This window comes from Kogia breviceps, chromosome 12, assembly GCF_026419965.1.
Source record: "Kogia breviceps isolate mKogBre1 chromosome 12, mKogBre1 haplotype 1, whole genome shotgun sequence".
In the NCBI taxonomy this organism is placed as follows: domain Eukaryota; kingdom Metazoa; phylum Chordata; class Mammalia; order Artiodactyla; family Physeteridae; genus Kogia; species Kogia breviceps.
Genome location: NC_081321.1, coordinates 24,130,752 through 24,147,998, shown reverse-complemented (window position 1 = coordinate 24,147,998; position 17,247 = coordinate 24,130,752). Strand labels below are relative to the sequence as shown.

Genomic DNA, 17,247 nt, shown 5'->3' with positions numbered 1-17,247 from the left:
GTGTTTCCATGATCAACTATTACGAAAATCTCTCTCAGTTTTGCTTAAAAAACCCTCGTTTGCTGTGGCTGTTTTTTTGGCATTTCATTTGTAAGACATTTTATTTCTGTTTGGTTTTCAATTCCTTATGCTTTAGGCAGTCTTCTTTGGTTGGTTGGAAATCAACCATTTTGAATACTCTTGCCCTGGAGCATAAGATTTTAAAAAAACCCAAACTAAACTGAAGCATTTTCTTAAAATATGTAGCCTAAAAAGGCTTGGTGTACATAATATGGAAAAGTAAAACCTTGTGATTAATATGGACATTAACGACAGGTACTTGGCGTCTCATCATGGTGATAGTAGAGGCCCTAGATTCAGCCTGGGGTTGGGAGTCACATATTTGGACTTCTTTAGCTTCGCTTAGCTGAGACAAACCAGCTAAGTACTCGGTGACTTCTTTAGCTCCAAAAGCAAGCAGGCGGTTAAATGACCTTGTCAGTTTCACAGTCAGTGTTATATATTTGAGATTTATCATCTAATCTCAACTCTTTGGGACTGGACTTTTGTAGACTAGTGGATTGCTAGTGTGGGTTGTGGGGAGTTGTCAGCCTTAATTAGCCTTTGTTTTAACAGCTGCTTAAAGCGCAGAAGAAAGCCCAGAGAAGGGAGCACATGCTAAAACTTGAGGCTGAGAAGAAAAAGCTTCGCACTATACTTCAAGTTCAGTATGTATTACAGAATTTGATGCAGGAACATGTACAGAAGGACTTCAAAGGGGGCTTGAATGGTGCAGTGTATTTGCCTTTAAAAGAACTTGACTACCTCATTAAATTTTCAAAATTGACCTGTCCTGAAAGAAATGAAAGTCTGAGGTAAGTTAATGAAAATATTTTCCTGAAACAGGACATGTAACACTAGCTTTTCAGCATGTACATATGTGTGTGTGTGTGTGTGTGTGTGTGTGTGTGTGTGTGTGTGTGTGCGCACATACAGCTTTGGAAACGTTGGCCTGCCCAGACTCTCATGAGGTTGATAGCCTGTCTAGTAAGAAAGTGAATTTGAATGATCTCATTAGCCTGCTTCTTTATTGTAACACTGATTTTTAAAATGTCTGATCAAGTTTTAACCTTATGTAGGTATTAACCATAATACTAATTATGTATATTCTTAAAAATTTTTTTGTAATTATATCAGGCTGTTGTGTTACCTGGGAGTCTTTGCCTCCTTACTACTGTACTTAAGTGGAGGTGAATAAAATTTAACTTGATTAGTATCACTAAACTGTCAAAGTAAGAATTATTTAATGTTCTTCTTAGGCTGTGAGTAAACACTGAGAAACAAATCTGATAATTTAAAATATGAAACCAGCAAATTGAGGCAACCTAATTTTTTTCTCCTACAGTATCTATTGACTGTTTTTGCTTAGATGGAGTAAGTCAGCTAATGAGCAGAAGCTCCATGCTTTTGGTATATTAGATACAGGTTGTTTCAATGCTGTGTCTGTTAGCCGTGCAAAAGCAGTTAGATTTCAGCTGCTTTAGAAATTAGCCCTATCAGTGCAGGAAGAAACCTGATAAAACGCTTAACTACCTATATATAGCCATATATTTTATATATATATATATATATTTATTCCCATCCCAATAGTCTGTTCCCTCGTCATTACCTATTGGGATGCTTCCTTCTCTTGCTTCACTTTGGTAGATCCAAGGAATGTAGCTTACTTTAATATGTGAAATGTAAGTGAAACGATTTGAAAAATGAGCTGCTCTCTTTAAAGACGAATGCAGTTTTTAATACTTCCATTCCACTGTTTTTTATTTTTTTTTTTTTATCTAGGACATGTACTTGATAATGAAGGATACCACACTGATTGCTTTAAACTCTTTTTGGTCTATTCCTTAATAGCTGTATTTGGTTAAAACCTTTATTTTAGTTGTTTTAAGGAAAAATGCTTACATTTGAAATCCATAAATGGGTATTTAGTCATCTTTTATAAAATTAAAATTTTTCATTTCCAAAGAGTAAAAAAAAAAAAAAAAAAAACCACAAAATTAACATTGAATGTCTTAATTGTTGATGGGTTATATTGTATAAATTGTACTGCTCCATATATAAATATATGTGCCTCTAAAGCCGCTTTGTTCTGCTGCTGCTTTTCCTTGTCAGCGTTGAAGACCAGATGGAGCAGTCATCCTTGTACTTTTGGGACCTTTTGGAAGGTAGTGAGAAAGCAGTGGTAGGAACGACATGTGAGTTTTCTCTACTCTGGACTTATGCAGTAAATACTAAACTTTACATCTAGGAGTTTAGTATGATATCGAGGGCCAAAACTGTGTCAGTCCATCAGAACTTACATGTCTGACAATACTAGATTCATGGGCAGAATGATATCTGTGTTTAGTTCCGTTAAGAGCAGCTATTGTATAATTGTACTCACTGAAATGGAGCCTAGGGAGAGTTTTGAGGTGACGAGTCACTGTGATTTGGGAACAAGAGCCAGGGACTTAGTGCTTGACCATTTTGGGGTTCAGTTCTCTATTGCACGTGGTAGTACCTGTTCTATTTACAAATCTTAAATCCACATATTGTTAATATTCAAGGCTTATCTACCAGATCTGCTTAAGGAAAAATAAGAATGATTTGGCTCCACAGTCTATTGAAACACTGTTGTCTATTGGTCCGGAAATGATCTGGAGAGAAAGAGTCCTTTTGGCTTCCTAGATAGGCTTTGGCCAAATGACCAAGTACAGATGTTTGGACGTGAAGTACACAGTTTTGTGTACTAGTTTTGGATAATGAAAACTCTTGGAAGCTGGTAAACATTTTTGTTACTAGTGATTCTTCCTTTTTTAAAATATTTAAGTATGAATAACTGTCTCAATTTCTAAGCCCTTTCAAGTTTAAAGCACAGGAGTTTATTGCTTGGCTAGAATGCAAAATGATACAAATACTTCGGACACTAGTTTGTTAGTTTCTTATAAAATTAAGCATGCACTTGCTATATAACCAAGCAATTACACTTCTAGTACCGGAGAGAATTGCAAACATACATTCACATGAGTACTTGTACACGAATGTTCATACCAGCTTATTCATAACCGTCCCAAATTGAACACAGCCCAGATGTACACCAACTGACCATTAATAAACAAAATGTGATATATTCACGCAATGGAATCTACTCAGCAATGAAAAGGGGAATGAAATATTGATACTGCAACAGCATGTATGAATCTCAAAATAATTATGCTGAGTGAAAGAAGCCAGAGAAAAAATGAGAACATATTGTATGATTCCATTTATATGAAATTCTAGAAAAGACATAACTAGAATGATAGGAGGTCAGTGGTTGCCAGGGAGTAGGGGGAGGAGATTGATTATAAAAGGGGCATAAGGGAACTTTTTGAGTTGTTTAAAATGTTCTGTATCATGGTTATGGTGGAGGTAACATGACTGTTAACATCTGTTAAAACTGTACACTTAAAATGTGAATTTTGTAAATTATACCTCAAATTTGATTTAAAAAAAAAAGTCATCTGTGTCATAGTATTCCTGTGAAAGGAAGAGTAGATCCAAATCAAGTATGAGAACTTTGCTTAATTTGGGAATTAAGTTTTTAGTGGATATTAAAAAATAAAATAGACTTTAGACCTATTTATGGTACAGTGACTTTAATAACATCATTTTAAGATTTTTCTTGATCATCAAATGGTGATGTGCTAGGAGCAAAATACAGCATAACTCAAGAGTAAAATCTTAATCATGGAATTTTATACTTTAAAAATTCTTTAGAGGTTGTCCAAAATAGGTTTTTCTAAAGTTTATGTTTGAGGAACTGTGTTGTTTATTTCTCTTAAAGCCTTAATTACTTGGGGAAGGTAGAGTAGTTGCTTTTTGTGATGTCTTGGGGGCAAAAGGGAGAAATCACTTTTCTCCCAGCTCAGGGAATAGATGTGTGCTTTTATAACATACTAGATAGAGTCCTTGATTGGAGTCTCTGATTTTTAGCCATTTTTCAAATGGTGGAAATGGAGACCCAGGGAAACTTAAGTGACTTGCTAAACTTTGGGATTCTGATTTTTAAAATTTATATTGATTCAGCATGACGTAACGATGGACTGCATATTTCCTTTTCATGGTACGACCAGTTCTTTGAATACCCCCAGTGTAGACTGTTATAATGACATACTACAACTAGGATAAAATTATATTAGGATTTCTATTCCAAATAATTTTCCATGAACTATTAGGCTATGTGATAACTAAGTCTTAATCACTCTTTCTTAGACAAACACATGAAAGATCTACTATCTAAATTGTTGAACTCAGGCTATTTTGAAAGTATCCCAGTTCCAAAACATGCTAAGGAGAAAGAGGTATCATTGGAGGAAGAAATGCTAATAAAATCAGAGAAGAAAAAACAATTATCGAAGACTGAATCTGTCAAAGAGTCAGGTTTGTTGTGATCTCTGAAATTCTTTATAGTGGTTGCATTTTTAACGCTTAACCAAAATGAGTCAAATCATTGTAAAATGATTACTTTATTTTAATTTTATTTTCTACATGCATGGAAATCTTTACTTGCCCCAGGATAAGCCTAGGTTTAGGACACATCTCTAGGCTTTACTACCATGATTTACAGGGTCAACCTTAATAGATACATTAGGTTATACTTTGTTACAAGAGAGTACACTGTTAAAATGAGGCATTTTTGGAATTTGAATTCTTTGTTAAACTATTAAAGTTTAACTCTTTGTTAAACTATTAGGATCATTCCATTTAAAACCGTTGTTTAAAATGTGAGTTATAGTACATTCCAATACTGTATAGAACAAGAATGTAAATAATCTAAGGTTAACTTATTGATTTAGGAAAAAAATTGCCAAAATCAGTAAAAGAAATGTTTTTCAAAATTCCACTTTTCTTGGGGAAGAAATACTTTGACTAAATGGCACCTTTGCTATTTATTGTTGAGGCTGGATTTATTTAAAAAATATTCCTTCTAAGGAGGTAGTCCAAGCAGCCTTCTGGTAGCCACTAGCAAGATTCAAGTATTTCTCGTTTACCCTATGGCACCAGAGCTATAAATCCAACCTGAAAGAAGCTGTGTTTGTGGGTAAGAGGAGATAGTCCTATTTTCAGTCAGAAATCAGTTTTTAACTACAACCTGACTTCAGAAAAGTGTCTTATATAAGCAGAGCTAGTAGCTTCAACTAGCCTCAGACCACATGCTTTTGACCAGCACCCAATAGTGAGAATTACTCCTGCCCTGAATGTACTTAATCGCACTATCCTTTTTCTGTTACTATTCTGAAATTTGTTGCTAGGATGAATTACAGTGTAATCAGTCAAAAAACTTGTAGTTTACCTAGTACTTATTTAATATTCCTTTATCTTCTCAGAGTCTCTTATGGAACTTGCACAGCCAGAGATACAACCACAAGAGGTAAGGTACTGAAAGGTAATTTTCAGTCAATTGTGGTTTTTGAGACTTTTGTATGTTGTGGTTAGGAGCTGAGGCTTTGGAGCTAGACTGCTGAAGCTTGAATCCTGGCCCTGCAGCTTATTAGCTTAATGACTTTGGGCAAGATATACAGCCCAGCTGTGTCTGTTATCCTCCTACGTAAAATGGGGATAATAACTGCCTGCCTCATGGTTATTGTGAGGTTTGAAGGAGTTAAATCTGAATTACTTACAATTTGGCCTGGCACGCAGAACGGCTCAGGTGTTAGCTGCTGCTGGTGGTGGTTTTGGTCCCTGTATTGGAATTTGAAGATGGGTGGGATTTTGCTCTTTCCAGAATTTACTCATATTGGTAATAGAAGAGGGCATTTGTTCTCTTTTTGAAGTGACATCAGAATTCATGGAAGCCGAAAAGAATGGAAGAAGCAAAATCACAGTATGATTGATATATAATGGGAATAAAGAAAAGGCTGGTAATTCAGGAAACATAAGGCTTCAGTGTAAAGAGTAGGACTTTGTGTAGTTGAACTACCCTCTGCCTTAACTTGAAGGGAGTTATCAGGTGGTCCTAAGCCTGGCAGAGGCAGAGTAACCTTGGTAAAAGAGCCTGAGTCAAGCAAATGTGGCGCCACGGTGTGCACTGCTTACCAGTCTTAGGTGAATCAAATATAGGTTGCTACTTCTGAAGTATACTTTTGAAGTTTGTCTTTCTGTTAATTGAGGGGGAAAGGAATGGACATAAAAGCAGAATACTCTTTTCAGGTAGGACAAGGTCAGAAGTTTCCTGTTAGCACAGCAGTGGCTCAGACCAGTGGACATAGGAGTTCAGTATTCCCATCAAGGTCTTCTACAGACTGTGACTTGAGCACATTTTCCCTGTGGTTTAGTTTCTTAACAGACGCTACATGACAGAAGTAGATTATTCAAGTAAACGAGATGAAGAGCAATCTTGGGAAGCAGATTATGCTAGAAAACCAAATCTCCCCAAATGTTGGGACGTGCTTACTGAACCGGATGGTCAGGAGAAGAAACAGGAATCCTTCAAGTCTTGGGAGTCTTCCGTGAAGCACCAGGAGGTATCAAAGCCTGCAGTTACCTTAGAACAGAGGAAACAAGAGGTTCCAAAACTCAGGCCCACTCTGCAGGAAGAGCAGAAGAAGCAGGGTGTCTCGAAAACCAAGCCAACTCCCAGCCAGTGGAAGCAAGAAGCCCTGAAGTCCAAAGTGGGATGCGTTCAAGAGGAGCAGAAGCAGGAGACACCAAAGGCTTGGCCACTTCAGCTGCAGAAAGAACAGGATCCAAAGAAGCAAACTCCAAAGTCTTGGACACCTTCTGTGCAGAGGGAGCAGGACATCACCAAGTCATGGACCGCTCCCATGTGCGAAGAACAGGATTCAAGACCGCCAGAGACTCCAAAATCCTGGGAAAACAATGTTGAGAGTCAGAAACACCCTTTAACACCACAATCACAGATTTCTCCAAAGTCCTGGGGGGTAGCTACAGCGAGCCTCATGCCAAATGACCAGCTGCTGCCCAGGAAGTTTAATACAGAACCCAAAGATGTGAGTTGATTTGTATTGATTTGTTCCTGTCAATGTAGGCGTAAATAGAGATTTGTGGTAGTGATAATTTAAAAGTTCTCTTTAGGAAAAGATCAGTAAAACCCATGTTGAATTAATGTATTAAGTATTTCACTTAACTCTTTAATGCATAATTTGTTTTCCCTAGAAAATTGGGAGCGGAGTTAATCTGTCATTTGTGCCTAACCTGAAGTGGAATTTCCACAATTGGAAAATACTGTTTTAATGCTCAAATTTTAATGACATGATAGAACATCAAAATAGTGGATAGTTCAGAAAAGACCATAATGTTGAAGAAGTGAGAAATGTAAATGCATGTCAAAAGGCAGGAGACCTTTTTCTGACAGAAGTTACATTTTTCTGTATTCTCTTCCTTCTCTTTCATTTATAGTCACTCAAATTAGCCTGTCCTCTTTGAAGAAGGTACAGATGGTCAGGAGAAGAAACAGGAATCTTTCGTGTCCTGTTCCAGAAGAAGCAGTAGTTGGGGAAGGATCTGAATTAGTTATCTATTTCTGTTTCAAAAGAATCTTCTGCAGATGAAAAGTATAGGAATTAAATATTCTGTAATTAGGTTTGGAGTATGAGATTTAGTTCAACTATAAGGCCTCATTCTGCTAATGATAAATAACCCATGTCAGTAAGACAAGAAGCCTTATAATGAATAATCTTGGATACGATACTAGTTAGTGTTGTCTTTTATTAAAGTATAAGTTACTTACCACTGTTTCATTGCAGACTTGTTGAAGACTTGTTACCACCTTGTTTGCTAAGAAATGTGAACTTGCTACCCTCCCGGTGTTCTCCGTATACATCTAGTAGTGTTTCCTGCACTTCCACACCATTTTAGCCAAAGGCATGCTGGGAAATCTTTGGTCCTCTAACATTTTGAAAAACATTTTGCCGAGGACCTACTTTATTGCACAGGGAACTATACTAAATATTTTGTAATAACCTATAAGGGAAAAGACTGAAAAAGAATACACACACACACACACACACACACAAAACTGAATCACCGTGATGCACACCTGAAATTAACACGATATTGTAAATCAACTATACTTCAGTTAAAAAAGGTGGGGGGAGAAAAACCCTTTGCTTAGGGAATTCAAAGCATTGCATTTTATAAATTACCCCCACCTCAGTTCTACCTTAAGGGAAGAGAATTTTAGAATTCTTGGTCTCCTTTTATTTTCCTTTCTTCTTCTTTAAGTGGTAATACAATTTTAGCTTCTTCCTGCCCCTGCAGAAGATTGATAGCCTTTTTCATTAACTAGATATCACATGACAGTAATTGTAATATAGCAACGATTTTGAGAGATTTATATCTAAAAACCCAATTTTAATACCTCAATAAAGCTGTTTAAAAAACCGCAATTAAAAATTCCACTAGGTATAGCAGTGCTGAACCTTTACCGTACCAGAATATTGATACCGTGCTGTTTGCTGAATAGTATTTAAAATTAAGGGTGTTTAATTGGAAAGGTCAAAACGCATTTAATGTGCTTATGGCACAGACATCATTATATTGAAGTTACAGGGTCTCTCAGTGACTGAGAGGACGCTTCTCTGTATAGTAGAGTATTTGCCTCTATCTGTATTGAAATCTCAGCTGTTTGGAACATGACCAAGTACTGTCAAGGGCAAAATAGAGTTCAAAGCCAAAAGACTAGATAACATGAAATAAATCACTAAAGTCCATACTTTTCTCCTACAAGAGCCTTTCATATATTCCCTTAGGGTCTATTAACAGTTATTTTATGACACTGTTGACAAGATTAGCTGTGTGACTTCCTAGTGAATTAGAAGGTGGAGAAGAGGAGCTGGTAGGGACAGGCTTGCTGATACCTGTAAGAAATAACCATAAACATGAGGTCTATTTCAGGGTATTCAGCAATCTTAAGAAATTTAGCAGGAGGGCAAACCACCTTCTAAACATCAGTAGCCCCCTCCCCCCCCCCAAAGTATAGCTACTGTATAACAGAATATAATAGTATATTTCCTCAACTCTGGGATATATATGTATATGTTTTTACATCTTACTGTTTCTGAAATCAGATATGTGTTAGAAATGGGATGTATATTTAATGTGGTAGTAGTAATTTTTTTCCCTGGGGAAAAAAAATCATTGATGTGTTTTATATTATAGTCAGTGGCATCTCATCATAGAGGACACAGGGTAACTGATGTCCATAATGAGAGAACTTCTATCAAGGAAGTTCTGTTGCTCTGGGCCTTCCCTTTAAAAAGATGATGTTTAGAAACATTTCCCATTAAAGTTGTTCTGAAGGAGGAAACATGTAAAGTTTGCTTAAATTGCTTAGAAAATGCATTTGTGTGGAAATCCTTTACCTGAGATAAATCTGTAAATGAGCACTGCTATGTGTTTTGATTACATTAAGATGTAGTGATAAGCTTAGTTTCCTGAATTAGGCTTTTGAATTTGAATTTCACTCTTATACATTATGGGTTTATCTTATAGGTGCCTAAGCCTATGCATCAGCCTGTAGGTTCTTCCTCTACCCTTCCAAAGGATCCAGTATTGAGGAAAGAAAAACTGCAGGATCTGATGACCCAGATTCAAGGAACTTGTAACTTTATGCAAGTATGAGTCATTATTAAGTGAATCTTAAATGATAGTCACGGGGCTACTAGCTTCTGATCTGCAGCATTAAATGCAGTTGTTAAGAGCATAGATTCTGGTGTCCAGAATGAGTACAAATCTCCGTTCTGCCACTTCCTAGCTCTGAGAATTTAGGCAAGTTACTTAACTCTGCCTCAGTTTCTTTTTTGAAAAAAAAAAAAATGATAATAGTTCCTATTCCTGTTTGTTGTGAGTAATAAAATGAATTAAACATGTAAGAAGCTTAAAGTGCTCAAATGATATTGCTGCTGCTGTGTGTAGATAATCATGAGACATTCATTATGACACATGCTAAATTGTGTCATATGGACTCTTACAGAATTTCAGAATAGTATGGTATTACTGAGGGATGAAGTAGGCAAATAAGAGATTTTTGTGTAGTAAAAAGATTTTAAGCTTTGGAATTAGACCTGCATTTAAATCCACTTCTACCAGAGTTACCAGTTGTATAATCTGTGGCAAGTTACTTAACCTCCAACCTTCTGCTTATTTGTAAAGTGAGGGAATTGCATACCTCTTCAGATTATTTGATAAATAAAAGACCTAAAATGATCACTGTAAGTATATAAGTTAAGTACTCAAAACATTGGAAATATTTTTAGGATAACCAGGATAGGCAGATGGGAGAAGAGGATGCCTTCTTGTCATGAAAGTCTCTAAGAGCATGAGTTAGTTTAGTGGTTGAGATAAAATAATTAGACCCTCTCATTGGTTGTAATAAAAATGAGGGCTCAGTCTACGCTAGGATTAACGTTTAAGACTTCAAGTCAGGAGTTTTCTTTTCCTAACTTGGCCTTAGAATTACTATTAAAGTTTTAACACTTGACACAGTCTTTGTTTTAAAAATTAATTAATAAATTAATTAATTTTTGGCTGCATTGAGTCTTCGTTGCTGCGCGCGGGTTTTCTCTAGTTGCCGCGAGCGGGGGCTGCTCTTTGTTGCGGTGGGCAGGCTTCTCATTGCAGCGGCCTCTCTTGTTGTGGAGCACAGGCTCTAGGCACTCAGGCTTCAGTAGTTGCAGCACGTGGGCTAAGTAGTTGCGGCTCGCAGGCTCTAGAGCACAGGCTCAGTCAGTAGTTGTGGCGCATGAGCTTAGTTGCTCCGTGGCATGTGGGATCTTCCCGGACCAGGGCTTGAACCGGTGTCCCCTGCATTGGCAGGTGGATTCTTAACCACTGTGCCACCAGGGAAGTCAGGACACAGTCTTTTTTTTAAAAAAAATAAATTTATTTGTTTTATTTATTTATTTTTGGCTGTGTTGGGTCTTCGTTGCTGTGCGTGGACTTTCTCTAGTTGTGGCAAGTGGGGACTACTCTTCGTTGTGGTGCGCGGGCTTCTCATTGTGGTGGCTTCTCTTGTGGTGGAGCACGGGCTCTAGGCACGTGGGCTTCAGTAGTTGCAGCATGCAGGCTCAGTAGTTGTGGCTCGCAGGCTCTAGAGCACAGGCTCAGTAGTTGTGGTGCACGGGCTTAGTTGCTCCACGGCATGTGGGATCTTCCTGGACCAGGGCTCGAACCCGTGTCCCCTGTGTTGGCAGGCAGATTCCTAATGACTGCATGACCAGGGAAGCCCCTGACACAGTATTAAGGTTTGACAGGTACTTTAGATTTCGTTTTTAATTCTCAATTTCTTCTCCTATAAAGACTAAGTTATTAACATCTTGAGATAGTTATTAGCTAGATTCCTATAGCTAATAAGCAGTTGACAACATCATAAATAATTTAATGGTAATAGCTTTACCAACAAATGATAATCTTTGTTTTTACTCATTATTTACACTCTTGTCTTTAGGAATCTATTCTGGATTTTGACAAACCTCCAAGTGCAATTCCATCATCACAGCCGCCTTCAGCTACTCCAGGTAGCCCAGTAGGTATGTCCTCATTCTTAAGACTTGTTAGACCTACAGCTGTTTTTCCAGTTACTTCTTTTACATATAATTTTGCTCTAGATTACCTTAAGGTTAAACTATGTCTGTGTGTTAATTTTTTCTAAATGTGTACATATGTTATCAGAGTTACATAGGGGTAAATTACCATGAGGATGTCAGTGTACCCAACTGACCTGTTTGCATTTTAGAGAAGGTCTCCAGATCGGTGAATGGAAGTACACAATATTAGTTGTCTTTGCTACTTTTTATATTCTTCTTGGAGGGAATTCTGACTAGAACCTGCTTGACTTCTTTCAACTCTGTATGTCTAGTGTGGAGGCTTTTGGATCCTAACTATGAGTGAAATTACATCAGTGGTATTCAGTGCACAGGTTAACACAGTAACTAATGATGCAGCCCGGATGTGAATCTGGTCTGATGCTTCAGACTTTGGGCTTTTTGTTCTACACTAGTTTATCTCAGAGGTGGAATGACATAATCAAAGCCATAGGTCAGCTGCAGTGAGCAGTAGACACCAACCAGAAGACTGGTCCAGTAATTCCTGGGTAGGGTAAGGAGGAGGAAGAGAGAGTAATTAACAAAAGTGATAGAGATTAATAAGAAGAAACCAAACTGAAACTATGTAATTGGAAAGTATATTCAATTTACATGATCAAAGAGAAAAAAAAAACTGAAGAGCCAGATGACCCCTGCACTTGTAACTTAAAGTGTATCAGCTAATTACTGCTCATGATAGCTCAGGTTTTATCATCCAGATTACAATGACCAGTTTTTTAAAAGTCATAGTTCTTTTCTTTTGGAAGCCTTGAAATGCTGCTTTTGTCCATTGATGGAACGAGTATTCTTTTCTTCTGTAATTCTCTCTGACTCTTTTTAGAGCTCTACTACAATAGAAAGGACTTGGGAGCTAGTTCTTCCAGATACTGCTTTGTTTTATAAAGTATAAACTTCAGTTTCCACCCAGTTGGTATGCATAAAGTTTTCTCCTCCCTCAGTAGTTTACTGTTGATTTCACTCTCTGCAGCATCTACAGAACAAAATCTATCCAATCAAAGTGATTTTCTTCAAGAGCCATTACAGGTAACTCTTCCAGACTGATCTTTCATGTACTCTTCTTTGCTATTCGGGGAGGAAACTCTTGCTTTGGCAAGAATGATCAGACTCACTGATTCTAATATACCTAATGAAGTAATTGAAAATGTTCTAAGGCTATCTCGTTTTTTAGATTAAGTACAGCTGGTTCTCAAAAGGTTCCCTAATAAACATGGGGAAGTCATCTGTTATAATAGAGAAGGTTAGCTGATGTTAGTAAGGAAAGAGTAATCCTGAAGAATTCGGAGGTACTTTGGGAATCTTACTTTGCTGTTGAGCTACCTAAGTCACTTAGTATATTGGCAGAGTAAAGGGTGTAAAGAAAGAAACTAATTTTGCTTAACTTATGGTTAGCCAGTCCCACCCGCCTACATATATCTCACATTCTGATGAACTAATTTTCACAGAACACACTTAGAGTTCTAAAGGGACCAGATCATTGAGATCTGTAAATGCCACATTGCATTTCCATCCATAGTAAGTTCAAGATTTGCTAGTTTTCTGGTCATTACTTAAAAAATTTTTTTTTTTTCCTCAGGATCCCTCTGAAAACCTTATGGCAATTTTCTAGACAGCAACTGCTTTGACAGTAGGTTAAATATTTTGATCAGGTGGTTCAGCAGTTGTTGCCTTCCCTTCCAAAAACTTATGAGTAAATAACATTTGTTTACAGTGGTTTATATTTAGTTTAAGATGCAGCTCGGTTTTCAAAATGTGTTTGTTAAGCAGGGTCCCTCACCCCAGTCACTGCTTTAACTAAGGAATTCCATGTTATCTGGTCTAGCTTTTAGGTTCTATGTGAGGCTTTCAAGTGACAAGTTAAGATTTTTGTTGATAAACCAATAGTCTGGTAGTTCTCAGGGCATGCCTGTGGGATGGCTACATCAGAATCACTTGGTCACTTTAATAAAAGTACCTACAGTTGACCCTTGAACAGTATGCATTTGAACTGCTCGGGTCCACTTATACATGGGTTTTTTCCACTAAATACGTAGAGTACCACGCTTCACGAATTTGCGTGTCATCCTTGCGCAGGGGCCGTGCTAATCTTCTCTGTATCGTTCCAATTTTAGTATATGTGCTGCCGAAGTGAGCACTAAATACATAGAGTACTACGGGTCTGAGGTTGGTTTAATCCGAAGTTACGGAGCCACGGGTATGAAGGGCCAACTATGGGACCTGAGCATCTGCGAATTTTGGTATCCATAGAGGGTCTTGGAACCAATTCCCTGTGGATACTGAGGGATGACTGTTTTTAGATACCACCTTAGACCTGTAGGGTCAGAATTTCCAGGGGTGTCGTCTCGTCATCTGTCTTTTTAATCTGCTCCCTGGTTGAATCTGCACATCCATTTTTTGGAACCACTGGCCTCAAACATCATGCTTACTCAGCAGTACTTAAAACGAACTCCAGCCGGTCTTCTTCAGGAGCAATAATTTGGAAGCAAGAGCTGCCATAACTTCTAAATAAATACTAATCTAAAGAATGTTTCTTTATCTTTTTTGTTAAGTTAACGTTTTAACTAAAATTCATATATATAAATTCATATATATTATTTTAAGGAATTTAATTATAATTTTAACTAAAATTCAAAGCTTAACTATCAAGTGGGCCAAGTTGCCTTAACTTAGTATCTTTGAATTTTTCGTTGGCGATAGAGTTAGTTATGTCCCCACAATAGCCAGTCTCACTTATTTTGGGTGGTTGTCTCATTATTTTAATGAGAGGACCAGAAGAAAGGCCTACTTTTAGAAACACTACCATTTTATAATAATTCTAATAGTTTGGTCAGATCTAAATTATACCTATTTATTTAGGTATATTAAATGCTCTAAAGGATTTCAAAATTTTCTCCATAAGACCTTTTAAAGGTCTTCCATGAGACTTTGTAAAACTTGGTCCCCATCTCCTTATCAAGAAGTGGCATATCATGATGAACCTTTCTAGAAGGTCACTGAGACATAACGGTTCTGATATTTGGTTACCATTAATTAGTTTCTATTTAACCCATTTTATTACTTGGGCTTCTGAGAACCACATTGAAACATTTAGATAAAAGGAGTAGATGTACCGACACTTCAGACCTTGCCATTGCTAGAATTTTATGGATCTCTCTTACATTCTAGTACCTGTTGTGCCGTAGCATTCCTTCCTAGCTACTCTCTTAGTTTTTAATTGGTTACAGTTGTCACAGCATTAGTTCCTACTGTGCTTTCTCCCAATTTGTATTTTATATGTATTAGCTTCAATTTTTCTTAGAATATTGGTGCTATTGTGATTTATGTAGAGCTTATCCTTTCTAGTTATACTTCTGCCGACTTCTTTAAGACGCTGAGAGCACTTAGAGTAAAAGCATAGCTGTCATGATCCCTGGCAGGCCTGTGCCTAGAGCGTTAATGTACCCTGGGCTCATCTCCCATGGAACTGCTGTTGAGAGCCTGATAGAAAATCTGACCCCAGATTTCCAGGGCCAAGCATCTTGATAAATGAGGATGGGATTAGACGTGTAGCTCTGGTGACTAGGCCTGGCCAGGCAATGTAGCTGACTGCTTGGGTTTGAATCTTAGCTCTTCTGCTTAATTTTAGTGTGACCTTGGGTAAATTACTTAACTTTCTTTGCTTCTGCCTGATTATGAATAAAATGGGAATAGTGGTACCTATTGCACAGGGTTATTGTTAGGATTAAATATATTAATACGTATTAAAAGTGTTTAGCATACCACTTGGCACTAGTGATGGCTCAACGAGAGTAACGTGTTAGGAAGCCCAGGGCCCCAGAAATATAAAGTGAACAAAATGTGCCTTTTACAATGTTTTATATCTTCCTGTATTTAGGCTGCTGCTTCTCCAGTTACTTGTAGCTCAAATGCTTGCTTGGTTACTACCGATCAGGCCTCTTCAGGATCTGAAACAGAGTTTATGACCTCAGAGACTCCTGAGGTAATAAGAGACCAATTGTCTTAATTTCTTTTCTGTCTTAAAGAATAGCAGAACCAGCTTATTGTATGAATTCCAGGCGTAATCAGTTTAATGATTTAACATTTCTACCTTACTAATGTTTGCTTTCTATAGATGTTGTAGTCCTGGAACTTATACAGGTAACTTTAACTTTATTGTGACCTTACTGTATAAAGGGACTTAATAGTGTATTATTGCCTTTTCAGAAACAATAAATATGTCCAAATTGCTAGTGTCAAAAAAAATGAAAATTTCTAGGTAAGGGTAGGGTTAGTTCAAGTTTCTCACTGTATTCATATTGAAGGACTCCTTAGGAGAAAAATCTTTCCATCCATGTAACAGAAGACTCAATAACTTTATAGTTTTAATATTAGCACTGACTCAATTGGAATGAGTTACATTCTCTTTTTGCCTAATTTTGTCAAAGCATCTTGACAGTATTACGTTTTTCCTCTTGATTCTCAAGTGAAAGTTTTTGCTGTGTTTGAGCAAATCCTTGAGCTAGATATAGCAAGATAGGATGATTTTTTGGATTAATTTAGCAATTCTTAGGTTTTATTATTATTTTTTGGTTAACTATTATATGAGAATTTGTGTTCATTGTATAAGAAAATAAAGGTAAGCATTAGTTTTTATGGTGTTGACTTGGTCTAAATTGAAATTACTCGGTTCCTTATTTTAAGAAGAGGAAGTGTTTGCCACCTAGTGAGTCACAGCTGTCTGCTTCAAAATCTCATTGGTATTGGTTTTTTCATATCTTTTAAAGCATTTGGCTTTATAATCTATTAAGGACTTGCTTATTCCCTTAGTTAAGAGTTATTTAGATTAGCTCAGGTTTGGTTTTCTTTTTTGAGGCAGCTGACTGAGGAATCCACTAATAAGACTTTAAAATAGAGAAAAACTAACACTGACTAAGTAACTAACCCAAGGTTTTTCTTAAGCCTAATTCTTCTGTATAAATTTGGAATAATACTAGATTCTGAACTGGAAAATACCATTACAGGGTTTGAAAAGGACTAGGTACTCATAAAAAGTTCAGCCCCTCGTCTGTTAGACTGATTAATAGTAAGATTCTCACGTAGTCAGCAAGCTGTGCAAAGCGAATGCTAGTGTGCGTCCTCAGCAATTGAGATTTGAAATTGTAAGCAAAAGCTATTCTTCTGCATTCCTGTGTCCAAATGTCGTCCTATAGGACTTGCTGACTTATGCCAGTCTGGGGTTTAGTGTAAGTTAACTGTTTATTGTATGGCAGGTGATTGGCTGATATTGCATTTCTCCTCCCTAGGCAGCAGTTCCCCCAAGCAAGAAACCGTCTTCACTAGCTTCTTCAAATCCTCCCATGTCAAAGGGCTCTGAACAGGGCTTCCAGTCACCTCCAGCAAGTAGTAGTTCAGTAACTATTAACACAGCACCCTTTCAAGCCATGCAGACAGTGAGTATGAAATGTGAATGATGATTGCAGTTCATTATTCCTGTTAAAAAGCTATTGTTTCTCTTACATCTCTTACATTAGGTACTATGTGAAAAAATTTGCCTTTTCTATTACTCTTTTTTGGGCTGGTAGAATTTGCATTTGTCCAATGGAAATACTGTTTGTGTGGGAAGAGTATTAAATCCAAAGCCTCAATA

The 17,247-nt window shown here is 37.2% G+C and overlaps 1 protein-coding gene and 1 non-coding gene across 37 annotated transcripts in view; one reads left to right on the top strand and one right to left on the bottom strand.

The window, feature by feature from the left end:
• CAPRIN2 (caprin family member 2) overlaps window positions 1–17,247 on the top strand; it is a 41,349-nt gene that overhangs the window by 14,351 nt on the left and 9,751 nt on the right. For 21 of the 36 annotated variants that reach the window (XM_067008999.1, XM_067008994.1, XM_067008998.1 and 18 more), the window contains exons 5-14: window positions 616–854; window positions 2,152–2,234; window positions 4,273–4,440; window positions 5,388–5,431; window positions 6,336–7,010; window positions 9,514–9,636; window positions 11,468–11,549; window positions 12,592–12,647; window positions 15,496–15,600; window positions 16,904–17,050. In XM_067008999.1, coding sequence (XP_066865100.1) covers window positions 616–854; window positions 2,152–2,234; window positions 4,273–4,440; window positions 5,388–5,431; window positions 6,336–7,010; window positions 9,514–9,636; window positions 11,468–11,549; window positions 12,592–12,647; window positions 15,496–15,600; window positions 16,904–17,050 — 1,722 coding nt within the window. The remainder of the gene's footprint in view (window positions 1–615; window positions 855–2,151; window positions 2,235–4,272; window positions 4,441–5,387; window positions 5,432–6,335; window positions 7,011–9,513; window positions 9,637–11,467; window positions 11,550–12,591; window positions 12,648–15,495; window positions 15,601–16,903; window positions 17,051–17,247) is intronic. The other 15 variants (XM_067009012.1, XM_067009016.1, XM_067009014.1 and 12 more) reach the window with 2 other exon arrangements.
• LOC131767561 (U6 spliceosomal RNA) lies at window positions 13,645–13,756 on the bottom strand. The gene has a single exon (XR_009338765.1). It is a non-coding gene; the product is annotated as a U6 spliceosomal RNA (small nuclear RNA).